Raw genomic sequence first — 21,916 nt, 5'->3', positions numbered from 1 at the left:
GGCCAGACCGGGGGCCCCCTCAGCCCTTTCCCCCGTGGCAGTCACACGGTTAGGGATCCGCAGTGGACGATCAGAGGGTGTGTGCTGACCAAGGGCTTTTAAAAGCAACGACTCTCGCCCCTAGGCAAATGATATACTATGGGCATAACTTTGCTTTTAAAATTCAGAAGAAAACTTAAATTTTGAAGATACTATCTTAAAAGCTTTTGAGTATTATTTTTGAAGAATGCTGTTGATTTCTACAATGAAAAAAAACCATGAGGAAACACTCCGTTGCTATAACGTGCTGAACAACTTAGTTCGTGAGTAGAGCCAGAGCTTGTTTCCATGAAGAGACTTAAAATACAGTCAAGCATAAAGTTCGTGTTAATTCTATGCACGGGGTGTCGATTTGGGATTGAAACCAGTGTGGTCAAGTTAGGGCTGTCTTCCCTTAGGACATCACTAAGCCAGGCTCACGCCCAGATGAAACGCACCCTTCCCCTGGGCTCTACCTCACTCCTCACGTGGCCTGAGCACAGGTGGCCTGCGGTCGTACTCGGTGAGGTCCCCTTTGGAAGGGGCCGGCAGATTGCTACTCTGTGGAGAGTCGCCTGGCCGCGCCCCTCCCCCTCTGGTCCATGTGTCACCCCTGGAAGGAGGCCAAGGTCTTCCATTAAAGAAGCTGCCATTATAGTGAATCGGGGCAGAACGGTGGCCCCAGAAGATCATGGGGCTTGTTCACTGGGAGCAGAGAAGGTGGTTCTTGGGTTGATGCAGAAGACAGGCCAAGCCTGTAGCAGGCTGGTGCGTCACAGGCTCCAGAATTCAACCCCTAACCTTGCAAAGATATATCCAGGATGGATTCCCACCCCGAGCCTTTCCACTGAAGGGGAAGCCATCTTGAGGTGGGAATTAATGGATGACTTAAGAGCGAGCCCACGTTTATTTGAACTAAGGTTCACTTCTGGAGCATCGGGGAAGATGTTGCCAAGTCATGAGCCCAAACCAAGTACAGCCGGGCTTTTAGGTTCACATACGCCCACGCTGAATACTTTACTTAACTGAGTGTGTGTTATATTTGGCCGGGACAGTGTGGAGAGTCTGGGACTCCCTTCCATTATAATTAACGTCTTACCTCTCCCTCCAGTTAGAAAAATGGAAGAAAAATAGACAGGTCGACATTCCTGTTTCACATTCCTTACTTGAAACTGTCTGGGGCCGTGCAGCCCGAGGGGTCCTTATTTTGGTTGGCAGGTCTGAAGTCACATCCTCAGAACTTCCATGTGGATGATTGACGAGGACAGCATGGAAGAAAAACTTTGCCGAGGGGAGGGCAGGAGAAAAGGTGTCCCTTCATGAGAGTTTCCTCTGGGCTGGGTAGGCACAGTGTCTGGGGCCCAGCGTGTGTCGCGAACGTGCGGGTTAAGTCCCAGGGAGCCCGGCCTCCCCCAGCCTCCCCGCCTCCCTTTCACCATTTGTGTGATTTCTTCCTCAGGGCGGCGTTGGCCGAAGGGGACCGTCAGGAGCTAAGGTAAGCCTCAAAGTCGCCATCTCTGTGCTGTCATCACAATGTCAGTCACTGTGTGCTCTCGGGAGATGGTCCTCACCCCAGCCACAAATTAAAAATTACTCTCTCCTTCGCCATCAGAGCTTGTAGCTGCCATCTTTTCTACCATCTCCTTCAATTTAGCCTCTTCTATAAGACTTGCAAAAACGATGATGGCGGATTATCAAAATGAAAGCGACAGTGGGGAGGGGAGAAGGAAAGGGAGATGACTGGGGAGGCAGCGTCCTGGGGGCCTCTTGCCCGCGACGTGCCCACTCACCTGGTCTTCAGCAAGTCACACGTCTTGGTGGCTCTGCCCTCTCACCTGTGCAAGACAGGTTTGGGTCCCAAATAGCTTCATGTCATGAAGTCAGCTCGAGGAAAAGGCGAGGGAAGAGAGAGGATCGATCCCAAGGGTGCAAAGTGGCTCCCAGTATTAAGTGTCTCTTCCTGGAGTTATGGTGTTCTCGCTTCCGACCCCTGGTACAGCTGTGACTGTCTCCCTGCACCCTTGTGCAGATGTGACTGTAGAACAGAGGGCTGACCCTTCCCTACGTCTTCTCTTGTTTCAAAGGGCAACAAGGGCGGTCCCGGCCAGCCGGGCTCTGTGGGAGAGCAGGGGACCAGAGGTGCACAGGTCAGTACCCCCGGTGTGGTTGCGTGCCTTGTGACATGTTCTACCATTTTAGAAAAATTGAGGTGACCATTGCTTTTACAAAATTGAGCACAAAATTAAACTTTTAAGGTGGCGTTTAGTACATCCCCCATGTTGCACGACTATCATCACTATCTAGTTTCAAAACATTTTCATCGTCCCCCAAAGGAGACCCTGTACCCATTAAGCAGTCACGCCCCCTCCCCCCAACTCCTGACAACCAACTAATTTCCTTTCTGTCGTTGTGGATTTGCGTATTCTGGACCTTGCATATGAATGGAATCATTTAATAGGTTTTGGGTCTGGCATTTTCACTTAGCACCATGTTTTTGAGGTTTATCTATGCTGTAGCCGGTGTCAGTGTTTTGCTCCTTTCCATGGTGGAATAACATTCCGTTGTGCGGATATTATGGCAGTCATGGTGTGTCACCTCCACACAGCACTTACGTTGGCATTTTACTTTTTCAGGGTCCTCCTGGCCCCACCGGTCCTCCAGGCCTGATCGGTGAACAAGGCATTCTTGGACCTCGGGTAAGTCTGTCTTGATCCCATCCCTCTCTTTAGCTAAATGGATAGCATGTTGCCCCAGCAGGCCGAGAGTTCCATGTTTCGTGAAGGGTGGAACAGGAGACAGACCCCTCAGCCCGACTCTTTGGCAGCACAGACGTGGGGCCAACCTCAGTCCTCGGAGCAACTGGCTCGTTCACTCTGAGGAAGTTAGAGGGCGTTTTTCTTGATGCTCCAGGGACTAAGTCCCAGTGCTACCCCTTCCAAACATAGGCCACCTGGGAGGTGAGCAAAGGGAGGAGGGGCCTCCTTGCAGAAGTCTTAGGGTGGGCCTGCAGGAAATCAGATGAATCGACCAAAATTCTCAGATTACTCTGTGTTATCTCATATTTGGCCCCTGGAAGTTGCCCCTGCGGTTTGGTATTTGTGTAAGGAGCTCCCCGTCCTCAAGTTCGACATGGAAGATGTTCCTTAAACTTGCTGTCAATACAAACATCAACATCTATCTTGGCTGTTATCAATGATCAGCGGAAACATGGTGTAACTGAGCTAGGACCGGGTGCCCATACTCTGGTGTCCCTTGGGTCTGCTAGGGACAGGGAGCCATCTTATAATTTGTTACGGAAATTCGTAATGACTAATAAACTGGCAATGAACTGGCCTGAGGCTCCATAAATGCACAAAAATGTCTTACAGGGGAAGTAGGAACTTTGTGAGAGCCCCTATTTGCTTGGAAAGTCCTTCCCAAGTTTGAAATCTGATAAATACCTAGTTTGTTTTAAATATTTATTTAAGCTCTGATTAGTCAAGAATTTAAGATGGTGCAGGGGTGAGTTGAAGCTCTTCAAATAGTTAACAGTACAAACAGCTGCCACCGTCTGGATTTGCCGCATCTGTCAGGGTCATTTCTGGGCTCTGTAGGCTGCACTGCATTTTAAGAGCTATGTTCCTTTGTTGACTTATTCACTCACTCGAAGAGAAGGTGTGTATGGGTTTCCACACCTGTAAAGTCCGGTGCTCGTTGCGGAGGTGTGGAAAGGGAGAGGAGGTAAAGCCATGTAAATCCGGGTGTTTGTCCCCTAGTCGGTAACTTAGGAGGTGAACGTTAATTACTGAGACGTGTGTACACCTGTGAAAACCGGTCACACTCATATTTTAGGTTTGCACAAGCCATCTCCGTGCACGTTTGCACTGGGGTCTCCAGGGCTGAGAGTGGCAGAGAGCTGCAGGATCTGACCTCCACATGGGGGCAGCCGGGGGTGGGGTGGGGCTTGCGGGAGGCGGGCTTCGGACGCTTTGGCTTGGAGGGCGAATGTTTCACTGACTCTGTCCCCTCCTCATGCTCCAGGGAAGCGGGGGGACCGCAGGTGCTCCTGGAGAACGTGGCAGAACCGGGCCCCTGGGAAGAAAGGTTTGTCTGGAGCTCGTGTTTCCCCAGGCCGGGGCCTGGCCGGACACCGTGTCACCGCTCCCTCGTTCGTCAGTCTGTCCAGCTGCTTGGTTTGCATATCCCTTCTCCTCCCCTCTGGTCTTTTCCGCCAGGCCTCCCCTGTTGACAGTGGCTGGGCCAGTGGCATCACTGTCCCCGCCTTGAGGGCACCCGCGGGCTGTGTGCAGTGGGTTACCCGGCGTTCTCGTAACCAGACCTGCCAGCCGCTGCTGAACTGCCGTATCTTTTCGAGCACAGGCTTGTGAGGACAGTTCAGCATCCTCAGGGCCCTCGGAGCACATGAGCAGCACGAGGGCCACTTCCGTGTTGCGCTGAATATTCTCCAGACGTTGACGCTGTGCACGGCAGCTCCGCTGGCCACGCGCAGCTCATCCAAGGGTCCCAGAGCCCGGCTGCCTTGGATAACAGCAGCTTGCTAGCTGCAGGCTGCCTTTCTATGAGCCTTGAGAATGGCGACTATTCATCATAACCAGTCTGAGAGGCAGCATTTTCTCGGGGAAAGCGGTGTGTTCATGCGACTCCAGCCTTGCCTCTCTGCCCCTCGTGGGGCCACTGGCTTTCACTGCTGGCTCCACGCCTTCCTCTTTCCCGTCTCTCTCTCCTCCCCGTCGGCACGTCCCCGTGCCATGATGATGGAAAGAACAGACACAGGCCTTCCTGGATCCCCTTCCAGGAGTCCACACGTGGAGGTTGCAATTTAAAAAATCATTAACATCGAAATCTAAAAGGTGAAGTTAGCAGCTTGTGGCAACCCTACCGATGATGTCACCCAGAACAAGGGCAGGGCTTGGAATCACGTTTTAAATCGTCCCAGACCCACAGGTGTCTCAGCCCTGTTTCTTATGTCTAGGGCGAGCCCGGAGATCCAGGACCCAAGGGAAGCGTCGGGAACCGGGGCCCTCGTGGGGAGACGGTAAGACCAACATGTGCACGGGGCCCAGGCTGCCGCTGGCTCCGCTGAGATGCTCAGGAAGCAGGGAGATGTGGCCTTGTGCTGGGCTGGCCTTTGTCATTGCAACTTGGGTTGGTTCCACAAAGAGACAGCTTGATAGCTGCTTCTTATATTACTGGGGATGTGACTGAAAATAGTGAAACCTGCTGCTTATAAGTTTCAAAATAATTTTTATTTCACTGGAGGGGGAGTGAATAGAGACATTTTTTCTTGATTTCTTTCTGAGAAGTGAATGTGGTGGTTTACTGACCCTTGAACCACCTTCATTTCAGGTCTTACAAATGCTTTTGGAGCTCAACTAGATGGAGCTTTTCTGCAAAGAAATAAACGTCCTTGGTTTAAAATGGAATGGGCTTTGATAAGATCTCAATTCAGATTGAAACGGTTCGTTTTGAATGAGACATCCCAGCAATGGAAATTCTAACTTTGAGAATTCATTTTAAAAAGTTATTTAAAAACACCCTAACCGCTCTCTTGCAATAACGTTGTAACATACGTTTCTATCCAGGAAAAAGAAATCTCCGGTACGTTGGGAATTTTTCTGTAAAATGAGTCCTTACACCTAAAAACTACATAAGTGGACCAGGTTGATCTGATTCGCAATCCCAAAGCTTGAAAATACTCTTCTTGTGTTTGTAATTTCTCTACAGCTAGCTGAAATTTAAAAATCCGTTGCTATGACTGTCTCAGAAGCAGAGGGGAAAAAAAAAATCAGACTTTAAAATCTACTCAAACCATTGAATGAAATCTCTTCCTGAATCTGTTTCTATAAATTTGGGACAACAGCTCTTTAGCTGTTTAAAACTGTAAATTGACTAAGGAGCGTGTTCTGTGCATGTTTTAGAGATATCAGTGTATATTTCATGCAAATTCTTTCGAAATAATCAACAGTGTCCAGTTCGGAAAGCCCCCCAGGAGAGAGTGATAGGGGCAGATCTCCAAGTACAGGGAAGTGGGTTTGGGGAAGGAAGGCAGTCTAGAGGCATGACCTGGAAGGAAGGGAAGGGGCACCGGGGAGAGGGGAGTAAGGGCTGAGCACAGAAGACTCAGGAGGGTGTGAGACTGAGTCCTGCGTTCTTGCTTTGAAGTAGAATCAAAGACTCATATATGCATAGATCACGGTGGCCTTCAAGAGTCCTATCAACTCTAAGATTCCCTGGTTCCATGCGTCTTTGATTCTACATCCAAACAGCATCTTTACCAATAGCTCGTAGTAGTTCTTTAGTACAGACACGGTCTTGTTTGCACTGGAGGGTGGGATAGGACTAGGAACTCTTCCTTGAGCTGTTCCTTGATCTGGGAACATTCCAGGGATGCAAAGACCCACTGCTCAGGGCTTTAGGAAAAGAAGGTCATGGTGTGCCTGACAGGGGCACCTGCAGTAACGCTGTCTTTCCACTCTTAGGGAGATGACGGACGAGATGGAGTTGGCAGTGAAGGACGCAGAGGCAAAAAAGTATGTGTCTGCCGAGGATTCTTGAACTTCTGACTTGCTGTATTTTTAAAGAATTATCTCTCAAAATTGAATTGTAATGTAGTGAATTTTTTCTCTTGGTGATGCTACGGGTATACTTTTTCTGCTCGAGAATAATTTATGTTAGATGACTTTAATTTGGGACCAAATACTGAGTCATTTATTTCTTATAGGGAGAGAGAGGATTCCCCGGATACCCAGGACCAAAGGTAAATATTCCCCTAGGGGGTAAACGGCATCATTGTTCTAGGATGAGTCTGATGTGACCATGGACTGAAGGTCACCTTATCTTGGGTCTAGTCTTCAGTCAGACACTTACTAATCAAGTGACCTTGGGAAAGGCCCACCCTCTCCAAGACACTCCCTCATCAGTCACATGGAGCTGACAGTGTGCCCTCGTCATGGTGCTCCTGAGGATTAAATGAAGGGGCACTGCAGTAAAATACTTTATAAACCTTAAGATGCTACTATAATCTGTATGATGTTATTATCATTCATGTAACTTCTAAGTCCAAGTTCAGTAAGCTTAGACTGAGTCTGCAAGTGCCGCAGCTGCGCCGGTAACTTGGTGGAAAATCCATCAAAATTAGCCATTTGGCCGCTCTGGGAAGTGTGGTCCAGAGGCCCCCAGGGACCCTTCGCTAGACCTGCCTCTCAGAGCTTAATGTGCTGCTTCCGGGCTCTCTTCCCAGGGCTATCCTGGTGAGCCGGGGACAGACGGAGCACTGGGACCCAAAGGCATCAGAGGCCGAAGGGTAAGTTTGCCTGCACCTTCCTGGTAGCAGGTCTGAACACTGAAGACTCCACTGCTTCTTTGAAAGTTACCTTTCTTCACTTGCCACCTGGCCAGAGAGCGCGTGGGGTGGGAGTAGAGGAATCCTAAGCCTTAGACGGACGTACTCAGGACACCCTGCAGTTGTGTCTGTGCTGTCTTCCTTTGGTCATGCTCCCTTTAGAGGGAGGTCTGGAGGGCCCCCTCGTCAAATACGTCTCAAAGGTCACTAGCCCATGGTCCACTCCTCGCATGGTGCCGGGGGACTCAAGTCTCACAGTGAATGACATCAGAAGTCTGCGCAGACATATTTGGTCATGCCCACCAGACGGTGCGGAGACGGGATTTCATGAGCTGCATGAAGTGCTTACTAGGGTTCCAAGTTCAGGGGCGAGAGCCAGGCTGAGACCACGTATTCTCTCGCCTCCCCACCATGAAAAGACTCCTCTTTCTTAAGCTACTTTTCCTTCTGGATTATTCTCCGTAGTGGATGTTTACTCATCCTTTGAAGATTGCCCTGAGTCTTGAATTAGCAACTTGTGGCCTAGAGTCGGGTGAAGGCTTCTAACGGTTATTTTCGGCTTAAAATAGAGTTGAATTCATTGTAATTATCCTGTTAATTTTCTCAGTGAGGACATTCAAACTAGATCATTTATTACTCGCGGTAGAGTTTTAAAACATTGGATTGGTTATCTACATCGAAAAGTGAGCTAATGAATTGTCAGTTACTGCTTTCTTATGCATCCATAGGGGTCTTATTAGAGGTCCTCAGGCAAAGCATCTATCTCACCTTGACCTGCCAGCGAACAGAGCTGTGGGAGATGCACATCAGTTTTGCTGGGGCCACTTGTCCCGATACCTGAATTTTGGAGACACTTAAGGTCTCTTAAAGTGAGAGAGTCCTTGTGGTGATGGGGGACATTAGACAAGATCATCTCCACCGCCCCTTCCAACTGCAGAAGCTGAGAATTCTCCGTCTTCTGCCGCAATTGAGCAATGTTTGTTCTGCTTCTAGGGAAATTCAGGACCTCCAGGGGTAGCTGGACAGAAGGGAGACCCTGGTTACCCAGGACCATCTGTAAGTACCTACCCATTTCCAATCAAGCTGCCCGAGGGCTGGGTGCCTTACATATGGTCCTCCTTGAACACTTTCCACTATCTCTTTTCCTCACAAAAGAGCTGTCTGCCTTTTTGTTGTGGTGGTTTGTTTGTTTGTTTTTCCACCACTTCCCTTCTGATACCACAGTGGAGAAAAGAGCTTTTGAGCTTTAGAGTACCAAGAAAATTTTAAAGCAAGTTTCACATGGAACTCTGTAATCTAGGGTGGGTCGTAATTTGCCTTTACAATTTCCCGGTGTAGGTTTGCTTGAGGTTTGTGTTGAGGACAGACTAAAGAGAACACATTTGAATACCTCTCGATTGCGTCTTGTGGAAGGAGTATAGTATAGACCTCGGCTTGGGGAAGATTCCCTTTGGTCTGTAAAATCCCCAAGGGAGCTACTGATTTGTGGCTGAAACCCCACTAGTGACCTAGAGCCAGGAGGGCACCTTTCTCCAGCCCTTCCATATCCTTCATCATGAATGTCTTTGTTTCCTGGCTTGAATTTCTTCCTGTACTGTCTCCTGACATTGAAATTGATGAGGTTCACAGAAGAATGGAAAAGGTAACTCAGGAAGTGGAAAAATCATCCTTAGAAAGAAAGGTTAGAGGGTTGGATTGGTTGAACCCAGGAGAAGATGGTAGAGTCGGGTGTTTAATCTGGAGAGGAGCCTTTAACGGGAGACGGTTAGTCCAGCTGCAGCGGGGGACGGATGATCAGGAGCAGCCAGGTGGAAAGACGCTGGCTAGCCCAAGAGGTGACAGCTTGGCCCTCGGTGGCCACACATTGGGATGAGATGCCGCGGGCGGCCATGAGTGTATCCCCGGGGTGGAATCCCGGCATGCTTAGACCTGGAGCCTCAGGATAGCTAAGTGACTCCTGGGTGTCCCTCCTCTGACAGGATGTAGGAAGCCAGCAGGGGAAAGGCAGCTCTTCTCTCGGGAGAAGCAGCGTTTAGACTCAAGTTCAAATGCGTGATTTACGTTGATTTGCAATGAGTATCCTGGATTCCAGGGCGTGGAGCTGTTTATCTTACAGGGGAAACACTTCTGTCCTCAAAGTCTCTCCTTTGCTCTTCGAGCAGTTAAATCAAATTTATAGGGAGAGCCTGTAAATGATCAAGATCAGTCAGGGCCCACCTTGTTCTCTCTGTCCTGCGTCTGTGGGCCCCGGGCTGTTCCTTGGCGGGAAGCTCCACAGCCCTCCCATCTGCGAGGTCTCAGCCCCCGTCCTTGTTTTGCAGGGTTACAAAGGCAGCAGAGGTGACTCGATGGACGTAAGTTGCATGTGTGCCTCGCGAGCCCTTGCCCTGTGAGCTTGCTCTACCTGTTCTCTTACATCTTCTTTCCTTTTCCAGCAATGTGCCCTGGTCCAGAGCATCAAAGATAAATGTCGTAAGTACACGATTTTCTGCCATCTGTGCCTCATTTTTATCCTTATGTGTGAAATTCGCACCCGGTGGACCAGGCTTTCACTCTCCTCTCTGTTCTCTTCTAGCTTGCTGCTACGGTAAGTCATTTCAGTAATTGGACTTCCTTCCGAGGAAAGCAGAAGACCCCTTTTCCAGGAAGTAGTTTATCTGTGAAAACCCTCCCCCTTCCCACAGGGCCCCTGGAATGCCCTGTCTTCCCGACGGAGCTGGCCTTCGCCTTGGACACCTCCGAGGGGGTCACCCAGGACACTTTCAGCCGGATGAGGGATGTGGTCCTGAAGATCGTGGACGACCTGACCATCGCCGAGAGCAACTGCCCGCGGGGGGCCCGCGTGGCCGTGGTCACCTACAACAATGAGGTCACCACGGAGATCCGCTTTGCTGACTCCAAGAAGAAGTCCGTTCTCCAGGACAAGATCAAGAACCTTCAGGTGGCTCTGACGTCCAAGCAACAGAGTCTGGAAACTGCCATGTCCTTCGTGGCCAGAAACACGTTTAAGCGGGTGCGGAATGGATTCCTGATGAGGAAGGTGTCTGTTTTCTTCAGCAATAAACCCACGACGGAGTCTCCGCAGCTCAGGGAGGCCGTGCTCAAGCTCTCAGATGCTGGGATCACACCACTGTTCCTCACGAGCCAGGAGGACCGGCAGCTGGTCAACGCCCTGCAGGTCTGTGCTCTGGGCATCTCTGACTCTGAGAAGGTGCTTGGGTGCAACTGTACCCTCCCTGGTGGGTTTGCACCCCATAGCTTCTAGATGAGGCTGGTCTCACTTGTGAGACTTCCAGAACAGCCTGATGGCTCTGGCACTGGATGGACATCCAAATGCCCATGACTTATTCCCACCAGGTCCCTCTTTGCTTCTTAGATGAGACTCTCCCAGGCTGACCCTGGAGGCCTACAGTCTCCTTGGGAGGTTCTCCAGAAATCAGCAAGCCCAACACCCAAGCTGCAGCCCTGTTCAAACATTCCTCAGCCAGGCTGGCATCTAACAATGAAACAAGTTATTTAAGCATAGGACAAGGAAGCATTAGCTTCAGCCTATGAAGCAGCTAAGTGTTTCCTTATTCTTTGCTTAAATGACTTGTATAATTGTTATACTAATTATATATATATATAAAGATTAATTAGTCAATTAATATTTACTCAATGCTGATTCTGGTTTTGTAGTCCAGGATGGGTTGATAATGGGCAGGAAGGGACACAGCAGGACAGGAGTGAGGAGGTCTTGGCTCTAGTGTTAGTCCAACCACCTTCTAGCTTTAAGTCACCAGAAGTAACATGGCTCTGTCACTTACGCCCTCTGTGTCTCAGATTTCTCACCTGTAACAGAGGCTGGCAGATGAGATGGTCCCTAGCGTCTTCCTTTCCAAACTGGATATTCTAAGGTTTTATCACTGCCACGTCAGCAAGACGCAGTTGGGTCACTGGCACCATCTCTTAGGGTTTATTCGGCCAAACTCCAGGCCAAGTTGAGAACATAGTATTGGGCTTTCGACTCCGGCTTGGGCTACCAACCTTAACGTTCTTATTAGGGGATCATGTATACATCTCCCCTTGTGAGGGCTGAGTGATCCAGAACCACGCATGTTTCCTAAAAAGCATAGTTTCAGCAAGTTCCAAAAGTCAAATATTCATTCATTTATTCAATTTAATGATGAAGTGCCAGGGGCTGTGATGGGCAGGACATTCTGAGTCTTCTGGAAGTGATTTCATAACTTTGTTGTTAAATCCCTTTCTAGACCTGGGCCCATGGGAGAGGGACGGAGTGAATATTTGGTAGTTGCTATTATTATTGCTAGATAACAATGACATTTAGGTCCCTGCTACTTGGTAGAGGCTATACCGGGTAATTTACATACATTATGCAATTTAATCTTCCAAATAACTTCGTGGGAATTTATCTCCCACAATTTATCTCCACTTTGCAGCTAAGGAAATTAGATAATTTAACTTCCAGAGAAGTTAAATAATTGTGCTTCAGGTCCAGCAGGAGTGGGATTTGAACACCGGTTCATCTCATTGGAAGAAAACCTATGTTTTCCTATCATAATCAGTGCCTTCCTTCCTAACCCCGCTTCCCAAGAAAGAGAAGATATTGATCTATTGGGGGGTTTATTTAATTGATGTGACTCTAATGTATTCTTCGGCTACATTTTCAAATGGTAACTTACCCTGTGTACTCCTACTGAGGATTTCCTTTTGTTTAAACCAGATCAATAACACAGCGGTGGGTCATGCCCTTGTCCTACCAGCCAGCGGAGACCTCACGGACTTCTTGAAGAAAGTCCTGACTTGTCACGTTTGCTTGGGTAAGGTGCTTCTCTAAGAGAAAAAATCTGTCCGGCTGCAATTGCGAAATACACTATCCACAGAGGGACATTTGAGTGAATAATCATCATCTGTACAGAGAGCTTGAGTTAAATGAAGATTCACATAGCTTTGTATTTACCAGTGTATATGCTGCATAAGTAGTTTCCATGCTTAAAGCCGACTGCCCCCAAACAGAGCCTCTCTTTGTTAAGAGAATGATTAGTTCTACAGGTAACAAAGGAGGAAGTGGGCTCTGCTTATATTTTGACCTTGGAGTCCAGAATTTTATTATCTGGTTTTGTTTTATTATCTGGTAATGTGTTTCTGGAACACATTTCTTCAAGGAGTGGCAAAGAAGTAAGGTAGTTTTCTTTTCTTTTCTTTTCTTTCATTATGCCAATGCCATAGTATATTAACAAGGATTTCAGCTTGATTTGTTTCCTCTAGTAAGTGCTAGGTGATGAAAACTGAAATCTGGCCACGATATTGTCAGCAAGGTATACATAGGTTTCTACATTATGTGACAATTCTAATGACCCCAGACTCCCTGCAGACTGATGTGCAGTATCTCGCCAGGAGAGTCACAGAATAAATGGGCTGCCATGCTTCTTTCTAGACATCTGCAACATCGACCCATCCTGTGGATTTGGCAGCTGGAGGCCTTCCTTCAGGGACCGGAGAGCAGCGGGCAGCGACGTGGATATCGACATCGCTTTCATCTTAGATAGCTCCGAGTCCACCACTCTGTTCCAGTTCAACGAGATGAGGAAGTACATAGAGTACCTGGTCCAACAGCTGGACATGAGCCCGGACCCCAAGGCATCCCAGCACTTCGCCAGAGTAGCGGTCGTGCAGCATGCACCCTATGAGTCCATGGGCAACGCCAGCGTGCCGCCCGTGAAGGTGGAATTCTCCCTGACTGACTACGGCTCCAAGGAGAAGCTCCTGGCCTTCCTCGGCAGCAGGATGACACAGCTCCAGGGGACCAGGGCTTTGGGCAGTGCCATCGACTATACCATTGAGAACATCTTTGAAAGTGCACCCAACCCACGGGACCTGAAGCTCGTGGTCCTGATGCTGACGGGCGAGGTGAAGAACCAGCAGCTGGAGGAGGCCCAGAGAGCCATCCTGCAGGCCAAATGCAAGGGTTACTTCTTCGTGATCCTGGGCATTGGTAGGAAGGTGAACGTCAAGGAGCTGTACAGCTTCGCCAGTGAACCGAACGACATCTTCTTCAAACTCATGGACAAGTCTACTGAGCTCAACGAAGAGCCTCTGATGCGCTTTGGGAGGCTGTTGCCATCTTTCATCAGCAGTAAGTCCTGCATACAATTGGCTCCCAGGGATGGGGCCGCAGGCATGGGAATGATAGCTAGTGTGCCCATGTTGACCCGTCCATTCATTCAACAAGTATATACTGGCACCTACCACATCCCAGACACACTGTTAGGAGCTGGGGTTGGCAGTTGACACAGACGGGAATCCTGCCCTTGTTGACTCGTTTATTCAACCAGACTTGACCAGACCCCTCCCAGCCATGGACTGTGTCCCCGGGAGTTTATAGTCTAGGTGGGTGAAGGGGTCAAGTGCACATTTATTAGGCATGACATAATACGCTGTTATGTCACATGGAGTGTGCCCTGATGGGGATCAGGGAAGCTTCTAGAAGGAGCAACATTGATCTGGGCTTAGCCCCCAACCCTACACTTGGATACCTCTGAGCCTTTACCCGATATGGCTCTCCCTCCGCTAAATGATCTCCACCCTTGCTTCAGCAACAAACCCGCATTCATCTTCAAAAATTATCTCCAGACCCCCTGCTCACTGCGATGGTCCCCACTCCCAAGGCTTGGGCATTGTTAATCTGGATGTTGTACTTACCGCATCTATTACATGGCCCGTTGGTCATTCATTTATGGGTATGTGGTCCCTGTAGACTGCACATCCTGGAGGAGGTGTATCATTCATCACTGCCTTGATGGAGTCAGGCACAGGAAAGCATCTAACAAATGAGGGAGATTTATAAAGTATGACCTGTCCCCCTAAAGTTTTAGGGGAAAAATGTGAAGCAAGGGTAGGCCAGCAAGTTCACCCAGGAGCCACTATTACCGTCTTCGGAAAATTAAAACAGAACTTTTGTTAAACAGCATTGAGAAAATGTTCAAAGTAATTCTATTATAATGTGATGTTCAAGAGCTTGGAACTTGGTAAATTCTGCACTTGATTTTTCTTCTATTCCCGTCTTCCCTCACATTGAGTAAATGCTACCTTTAACCTAATCACCCAAATATTGCCAAATAGGAGATACTGGCTTAAGATGTTTTATGGATCAAGCACCATTATGCTTCATGTTTCAAATCACTGGGCTTAGATTGTCTGGAAGAATGAACTAATTCAACAAATATTCACGGACTACCTATACGTGATCCATTTAACTCCTTAGCAGATTGATTTTAATTTGCATGTGGTTCACATGCCCTTAAATATTTCTTTCTCTCTTTTTCTCTAGGTAAGAATGCTTTTTACCTGTCCCCAGATATCAGGAAACAGTGTGATTGGTTCCAAGGGGACCAACCGGCAAAGAATCTTGTGCAGTTTGGCTACAAACAAATGTAAGTGATTAGAATAACTGTCTTAGAAATTCGAATGCTAGAGGGAATGCAGAGGTCCTTCAGCCAACGCCTAACTTTATGGGGTGAGGATGTTGAAATCCAGAAAACGTGACTTCCCAAATGTCACGTGGAGCATTTCAGGGGAAGAGTCTGTTGTATCCATTAGCTTTTGCTGTGTGACAAATTACCTGAAACTTAGTGGCTTACAATAACAACTGTTTATGTAGTTTGAGATTCTGTGGGCTGGTGGGTTTTGCTTCGGCTCAGCTGGGCCGTTCTTCTGGCCTCTACAGAGCTCATTTTCATGTTTGTGGTCAGCTGCTGGTCAGCTGTGGACTGGTGGTCTAGGGTGGGCTCATTTGGGCTCCATGTGGCAAGCCTGGGTTTGTGCACAAGGAGACTGGGAGGCCTCCGTGAGAGAAGGTAGAGGTGAGCAAGGCCTCCTGAGGTCTAGGCTAGAGCTGGCACACTGTTACCTGTGCCCTATGCTATTGGCCAAAGCGTGTCCAAAGCTGGCCTCGCTAGATTCAAGAGTGGGGAGCTGGGCTTGTTGGGAGGACCTGCCACATCACATTGCAAAGGGCGTGGGTACAGAGAAAGTGGGCCCCTGGGGCTATATGTCCCAACAGTCTACTATAACTGGTATGCAATGATTTCATACAGAAAGATTGGATACATTAAGCAAAAAATGGACTCCCCGTCTCTCAAAATGATGAATGCTGTAATGACACAGGTGATGGTGTTAGCAAAGGGAGGGGACACGCATGGTCTCCTAGGAAGACCGATGAGATGGATGGGAGGTGGGTGGGGCTGCAGTGCCCATGGTGATGCTGGCTGCTCGGCACATGCTCCGTGGCCTTATGTCCAGCGCCATCGTTGGTGCCAACTCCAGGAGTAGAGAGGAGGTCACTGTGGCTGTGTGACAGAGGGCTGGGCAAGGGGGACATGGTGGCAGGACCTGAGGTCAGGCACTGTACCAGCAATTTGTGCCCCTCAAGAGAAGGCCACAGAGGATCATGCTTTGGGAGAAGGGGAGGTTTTGTCTGTTGCATCCAGACGAGATGCAGATTCGAATTATCCTTGTAAAGTAACTACCTGCCTTACTCTCGGCTGAGCCCCAGGGTGACCTCTTCCAACTGCCCATACTTCTCCCTATACCCCTTAACTCCTTCAGCTTTTGCCTTTGTCCTCAGAGGGAACGCTTCACATTTCAGCCTAGTAAGTTGAAAATCATTCCCAAGGCAGCGGTGACCCTTCTCCGGTGCTATGATACTCATTCTGCTTGATCTAGGTTCACAGGTTCTGTTTTTCTAGCCTTGTATTATCTGTATAATTTCTCTCGAACATTCCGTCAAGTTGGCTCAACTTTATCTTTAGGAAAACAGAATGAACAAAGCAACCTAGTATCTGAAGTTTTATGACAGCAACTTGAAAATATACTGCCTATGCCATATAGCATGACATTTCTATAAAATAATGAATGTTCATCTCAGGGCAAGTAATGAACAAAATTGGGTCTGTGCTACCATGTCTGATGGTAATGTTGCTGTCCTCTTTAGGGATTCATAGTAAATCAAGAAACTGTGAGAAAAACAACCACATACACAAAAATTAATACAAACAAAAATACACAACACGCCCTAGGAATGAAAGCATATGCCGACTTGATCATTTTCCAGCTTAACACAGCATTTTGCTTATTTTTTTATTTAAACTTTTTAATGGAAGTATAGTTAATTTACAATGTTGTGTTAATTTCTGCTGTACAGTAAAGTCATTCAGTTATACATATATACATTCTGTTTTTAATATTCTTTTCCATTATGGTTTATCACAGGTTATTGAATATGGTTCTCTGTGCTATACAGCAGGACCTTGATATGTATCCATCCTGTATATGATAGCTTACATCTGATAACCTCCAACCTCCCACTCCATCCCTCCCCCAACCACCCCCCCAGCCGGGGGCAACCACAAGTCTGTTCTCTATGTCTGTCTATTTCGTAGATAGCTTCATTTAACATAGCATCTTGTTGAGTGGCTACTTTCTTATAGCGAGCGTAGCTATTAACTGATCTTAGTTTTTGGTGTATATGTTTCAGTTGGTCAGTTTTTATAATTAGAGCATTATTTAAATATTTTATTTTTACTATTTATTATTAACAATAAGTATTATTATTATGACGATATTTATTTCTGTTTCTTTGCTCTCTTCCAGCTTTTATAAATTGAAAATAAGATTTCAGGTGTATTTATAGTACAATAGAGGCTTCATTTTTAATAATTCTATTTTTTATATGCTGTTCAATGTCTTTTCTGTGGCACAGATCCTAAAAGGAAGGAATTCAGTGTATGCAATGCTCTATGTAATATATAAAAGCTACTGCATGCATTTTGGTGAGATAGCAAATTTTGCATAGTGCATGGAGTTATGTCTTAGTCTATTTTAGATAGCAGGAGAAAATACGTATGAGTTGAAATAATATTTAATATGTTTTAACAGAAATGTTCCAAATAATGTTACTTCAAGTCCTACATCTAAACCAGTGACCACAGCAAAGCCAGTGACCACCACCACCAAACCAGTAACAGTGGTAAACCTGCCGACCTCAAAGCCAGCTTCCATGAGACCTGTGGCCGAGAGACCCGTGGCTGGGAGACCCATGGCCACCAAGCCGGAGGCTGTCAAGTCCACGGCCACCAAGCCTGAGGCTGTCAAGTCCACGGCCACCAAGCCGGAGGCTGTCAAGTCCACGGCCACCAAGCCCGAGGCCGCCAAGCCCTTGGCCAGCCCTGTGGCCACCAAGCCCGAGGCCACCAAGCCCGAGGTTTCGAAGACGGCCACAGTTAGATCCGCAGTGGCCACGAGGCCCGCAGCAGCAAAGCCGGCACCTGCCAGACCCCCTGCTGCTGCCAAACCCATGGCCGCAAAGCCCGAGGCCCCCAGGCCCCAGGCAGCCAAACTGGCCGCCACCAGGCCAGCCACTGCTAAGCCCATGGGTAAGAAAGCCACCTACCTGGGATGTCTCATTTACTGTGTCCAGGGCTTGCCCCTTGAAGCCTGTTTACAAAGCAATCCAGACACGGTCCTTGATCTGCAATCTGACATCTAGATGATGTATTTTGAAAGGTGCTGGTCTGAGCGTGGAATTACCAAAACATCCCTTTTTTTCTATATTAGAAAGCAATCTTTCTCTCCCCTCCACGCCGTGAGGCTGGTGAGTTCCAAGCAAAGAGCAGGTGAACTATCCACCCCTCCGCCGCCTCTGTGGCCCGTTTTCCCACTCCCCACCCCAGCCCCGAGCCCCCATCGGGGCAAAGCATGGGAGCAGCTCATTCTCTCAGGGATGTCAGTGGGTGGCCACCACCCACCTCTCCTGGAAATGCAGTTGTCTTCAGTTAAAGGGATGAGTTCTCAGTAGACGTAGGGTTTTAGACCCCATCGAGGGAGTGAGAGAGAGAGAGAGAGAGAGAGAGAGAGAGAGAGAGAGAGAGAGAGAGCCCCGAACCCCCATCGGGGCAAAGCATGGGAGCGGCTCATTCTCTCAGGGATGTCAGTGGGTGGCCACCACCCACCTCTCCTGGAAATGCAGTTGCTTTAGTTCTGGAGCCAGACCCGCCTCCCTTAGAATATGACTCCGGAAGATCTGGGTGGAGCTTTGTAATTGTAAGCCTTGTCTGCACTGTGAAGCATGTACCCATAGAGAAGAGGCCCAAGCTTCATGCTGTGGCAACATTGGGGCGTTTCGTTTAGCAAATTGAAAGTCTGTTGTCAGCTCTTAAATGGTGAAGCTTATGTTTCTATGCTTTAGTTCTGGAGCCAGACCCGCCTCCCTTAGAATATGACTCCGGAAGATCTGGGTGGAGCTTTGTAATTGTAAGCCTTGTCTGCACTGTGAAGCATGTACCCATAGAGAAGAGGCCCAAGCTTCATGCTGTGGCAACATTGGGGCGTTTCGTTTAGCAAATTGAAAAGTTAGAGCCCAGACGATCGTTCTGTCCGTCTGCACAGACTGAACTACGTGCTGGTACTGCCCCTGGGAAGACTGCATTCCAGGCTGGATTAGATACGGGGGTGGGGGGTTGGTGGGCTTAATGGGACTCAGACTGTGTTCTTTTATTTTTCCCGCAAAGAAGATGCTAGAAGTTCCTATAGAGTCACAAACTGTATAGAAAGGTGAAGGCGGGATGTATGTGCTCCTGAAAAAATGGAGACTGTCTTCATTTTATGAAGAGAGAGAAGCAGGGATTCCTTGAAAGAATTTCACGTCATACCCTAAAGTTCCATGATGTATATTTAATATATTTTAAATTAGGGGCCTCATTCTGTCTTGAATGCTTCAGATTAAGCACGCTGGACCACACATTTTCAAAGTATTTCCTTAATAAGAGAGATTTTCAGCAGAAAAAAAAGGTAGTTGTGTACCTGGCCGATGAACAATGAGATTTTTGATTACTGTGAATTTCACGTTTCACATATGCTGGTAGGTTGCAAGATCACTATTTCTTGGGAGCTTGAAAGAGAAACTAGTTGTCTGCCTCACCTAAATTTCAGATCGACCGTCTACCGGTACATCTCTTTTAGAGTCCATCTCTGGCCTGTGTGTTACAGTCATTTAGGGTTTTACTTTTTGTCTCATGCTCTCAGCACTCTATCTTGCAGTTAAGGCACCCCGAGAGGTCCACGCGTCTGAAATCACAGAGAACAGCGCCAAACTCCACTGGGAGAGGCCCGAGCCCCCCAGCCCTTATTTATACAACCTCACCATCACCTCGGCCCACGATCAGTCCCCGGTTCTGAAGCAGAACCTCACGGTCACGGACCGCGTCATCGGGGGCCTGCTCCCTGGGCAGACGTACCATGTCACGGTGATCTGTTACCTAAGGTCTCAGGTCAGAGCCATCTACCAAGGCAGTTTCAGTACAAGTAAGTGCACTGTTGGTTTAAGAACGTTGCTTCCTATCTCTGCGTGGGATAGCCAGCGGCGCCGTAAAGGGAACAATGCTTATTCACTGGCCTTTTTCTGAAACAGCAACAAGGTTACAACGAAATCCTGTGTGTTTCGGTTGCACCCAACTTGATAACTTAACAAAATGGAAAATGGGTTCCTTGTGAACTGTTGTCCTGCCTTGGGGCTCCTGGGCTACTTGATGCAGGAAACCAGATCCATGTGGCCTGAGTGCAGCCCCTTCCCAGGGAGGAAGAAATATGGCCATGGAACCTGGCTGGGTCTCGGCTGCCCACCATGTCCCGTGTTGGAAGCATGTTTCCATGGTCAGTGAACAGGAAACACCACTGAGTCGTGGCTCCTTAGGGAGTCTCATCCCAGGGGCCACGGGACATCCACAGGCACTGTAGAAAGGGCCCCAGCGTTTCCCTCCCCTGGTCTCACCGCGCTCAGGCTCTGCCCTCTGCTGTGTTGGCCCTGTGGCTCCTTTGCTGCCCCGAGGCCTGGCCTGCATGATTTCCCAGCCCTCTCCCCAAGTTCTCCTGGATCCTCACCCCCACCCCTGACTCTTCTCGACCCTGCTGCTCCTGGGACGTGGAGGGTAGGCTCCCATTCTTTTCTCTTGGGCCAGAGTTATTCATATCAAGGAACTATGATTGAGGAAAGACAATTCCCATCAGTTACCGTACAACCCATGAAGATTTGAGTCCAAAGACCCTTCAACCCCAGGGCTCTGCTTCCTTCCAAGGAAGCAGAAGATGTTATGTGGAAAAATGAGAGGATCTCTTCCAGGTTCAGAAATTTCCTCCGTTGGCTTGTTGAGATGAATCAAACGTGCAGACAACAGCCATAAGCAGTGTGTGTGGAGACTTCTTGGGTCTCTACGTTTCAGTGGCCCCCTCCTTACATAAGACATGACCCAGAACGGCAAGGCTGCCTCAGTCCCGTAGGGTTCCGAAGCCTTTAATTTTCTGAGTTACCTATTAGTGGTGTATCTTTTTTCTTTTATAGAGAAAATTCAGCCTCCACCTCTGCAAACAGCGAGGTCAGCTTCTAGTTCAACCATCAATCTAGTGGTGAGCGCAGAACGGCTGGCTGGGAGTAAAACAGGTGAGCTGTGAAACTCTCAGGTCCTCTGCAGCACTAAGAAAGCATTCTTCTGAACAGTTTAATCTGCTGGGGTTCTAATTCTCAGACCAGGAGTGACTTGTATGGAGAAAGTTTCAAAGTGGCTCTGGGTGGCCCCTCCTGGCCTTATTCTGCATGTTCCAAGTTGCCTGTCCCCAGGATCTTAGAAAAAGCTGAACGAGGGCTGCTTTGGGGGCCGTAGCCAGGAACTCATGTGTCCCTTAGTCATTTCGCTGGTGCCTCATCTTGGGACTCGAGTTGATTTGTGGTGTGTGAGGCAGCGAAGCATAGGATTTCATCCACTTGGTGATTTAATCTAATAAAAAACTGCTTAGAAGAATACAAGACAATTCAGACTGGAATCCATGGAATAAATGGCTTTGGAAGTGACCCATGGGATCAATGTTCTGGTCCCAATTTCCTAAGCACACACCCTGCCTTAGTCTAGCCTGCCATTCTCTATGAGTCTGAGCCCAAAGCATGTGCACCTTTTGTGTGAAATCCATGATGCGTTAGACGTGTTTCTGGAAGTGACAGTTGTGACTTGCTTTTGTCCTGGGCAGTGGAACTCTGGGGGACCCGTAACCTCTCCTTCAGGGGGACATGAGCTATGATTGTTCATCTGTGGGAAACTGGTTATTGAAATAGCCGATATGCTTTGCTTAAGAGTATTCTGCAAAAGATATTGGTACTAATTCCACAGTCAAGGGTATTTAGATATCTTACTGTTTACAGACCCCAAAGCAAAGGGTTTCCACTAATTATAGGGACAGTTCATTAATTTTTGATATATTGGCCACAGTCAGGAGAAGGAAGGCATATCTCTTTATGTTGTTAATTTCTGTAACGGATTATGACAAAACGAGTGCCCAGCTGCCTTCCTACAGTGCTAGATTCAAAAGCAGCTGTGCTTTCTCAATATGCCCTGCATTGTCAGAAGCAGCAACAAGTTATTTTTTGAGCTGTTGGCAAGGATTCCCTATTTTACTCTTTCCAGTTTAAGGTGTTTTTTTTTTTTTTTTTTTTGCGGTACGCGGGCCTCTCAC

At 48.2% G+C, this 21,916-nt stretch overlaps 1 protein-coding gene across 10 annotated transcripts in view; it reads left to right on the top strand.

Moving 5' to 3' along the window:
• COL6A3 (collagen type VI alpha 3 chain) overlaps nucleotides 1-21,916 on the top strand; it is an 86,271-nt gene that overhangs the window by 51,940 nt on the left and 12,415 nt on the right. For 6 of the 10 annotated variants that reach the window (XM_007114090.4, XM_007114093.4, XM_007114094.4 and 3 more), the window contains 19 exons: nucleotides 1,478-1,513; nucleotides 2,103-2,165; nucleotides 2,652-2,714; nucleotides 4,039-4,101; nucleotides 4,991-5,053; nucleotides 6,498-6,548; nucleotides 6,740-6,775; nucleotides 7,259-7,321; nucleotides 8,354-8,416; nucleotides 9,682-9,714; nucleotides 9,796-9,832; nucleotides 9,936-9,947; nucleotides 10,045-10,538; nucleotides 12,084-12,180; nucleotides 12,798-13,496; nucleotides 14,691-14,793; nucleotides 17,297-17,793; nucleotides 19,442-19,720; nucleotides 20,754-20,852. In XM_007114090.4, coding sequence (XP_007114152.2) covers nucleotides 1,478-1,513; nucleotides 2,103-2,165; nucleotides 2,652-2,714; nucleotides 4,039-4,101; nucleotides 4,991-5,053; nucleotides 6,498-6,548; nucleotides 6,740-6,775; nucleotides 7,259-7,321; nucleotides 8,354-8,416; nucleotides 9,682-9,714; nucleotides 9,796-9,832; nucleotides 9,936-9,947; nucleotides 10,045-10,538; nucleotides 12,084-12,180; nucleotides 12,798-13,496; nucleotides 14,691-14,793; nucleotides 17,297-17,793; nucleotides 19,442-19,720; nucleotides 20,754-20,852 — 2,851 coding nt within the window. The remainder of the gene's footprint in view (nucleotides 1-1,477; nucleotides 1,514-2,102; nucleotides 2,166-2,651; nucleotides 2,715-4,038; nucleotides 4,102-4,990; nucleotides 5,054-6,497; nucleotides 6,549-6,739; nucleotides 6,776-7,258; nucleotides 7,322-8,353; nucleotides 8,417-9,681; nucleotides 9,715-9,795; nucleotides 9,833-9,935; nucleotides 9,948-10,044; nucleotides 10,539-12,083; nucleotides 12,181-12,797; nucleotides 13,497-14,690; nucleotides 14,794-17,296; nucleotides 17,794-19,441; nucleotides 19,721-20,753; nucleotides 20,853-21,916) is intronic. The other 4 variants (XM_007114091.4, XM_007114098.4, XM_007114099.4 and 1 more) reach the window with 2 other exon arrangements.

Source organism: Physeter macrocephalus, chromosome 2 (genome assembly GCF_002837175.3).
Source record: "Physeter macrocephalus isolate SW-GA chromosome 2, ASM283717v5, whole genome shotgun sequence".
NCBI classification, from domain to species: Eukaryota; Metazoa; Chordata; class Mammalia; order Artiodactyla; family Physeteridae; genus Physeter; species Physeter macrocephalus.
Note: the sequence above shows the minus strand (reverse complement) of the source record. Positions and strands in the feature narration are given on the sequence as shown.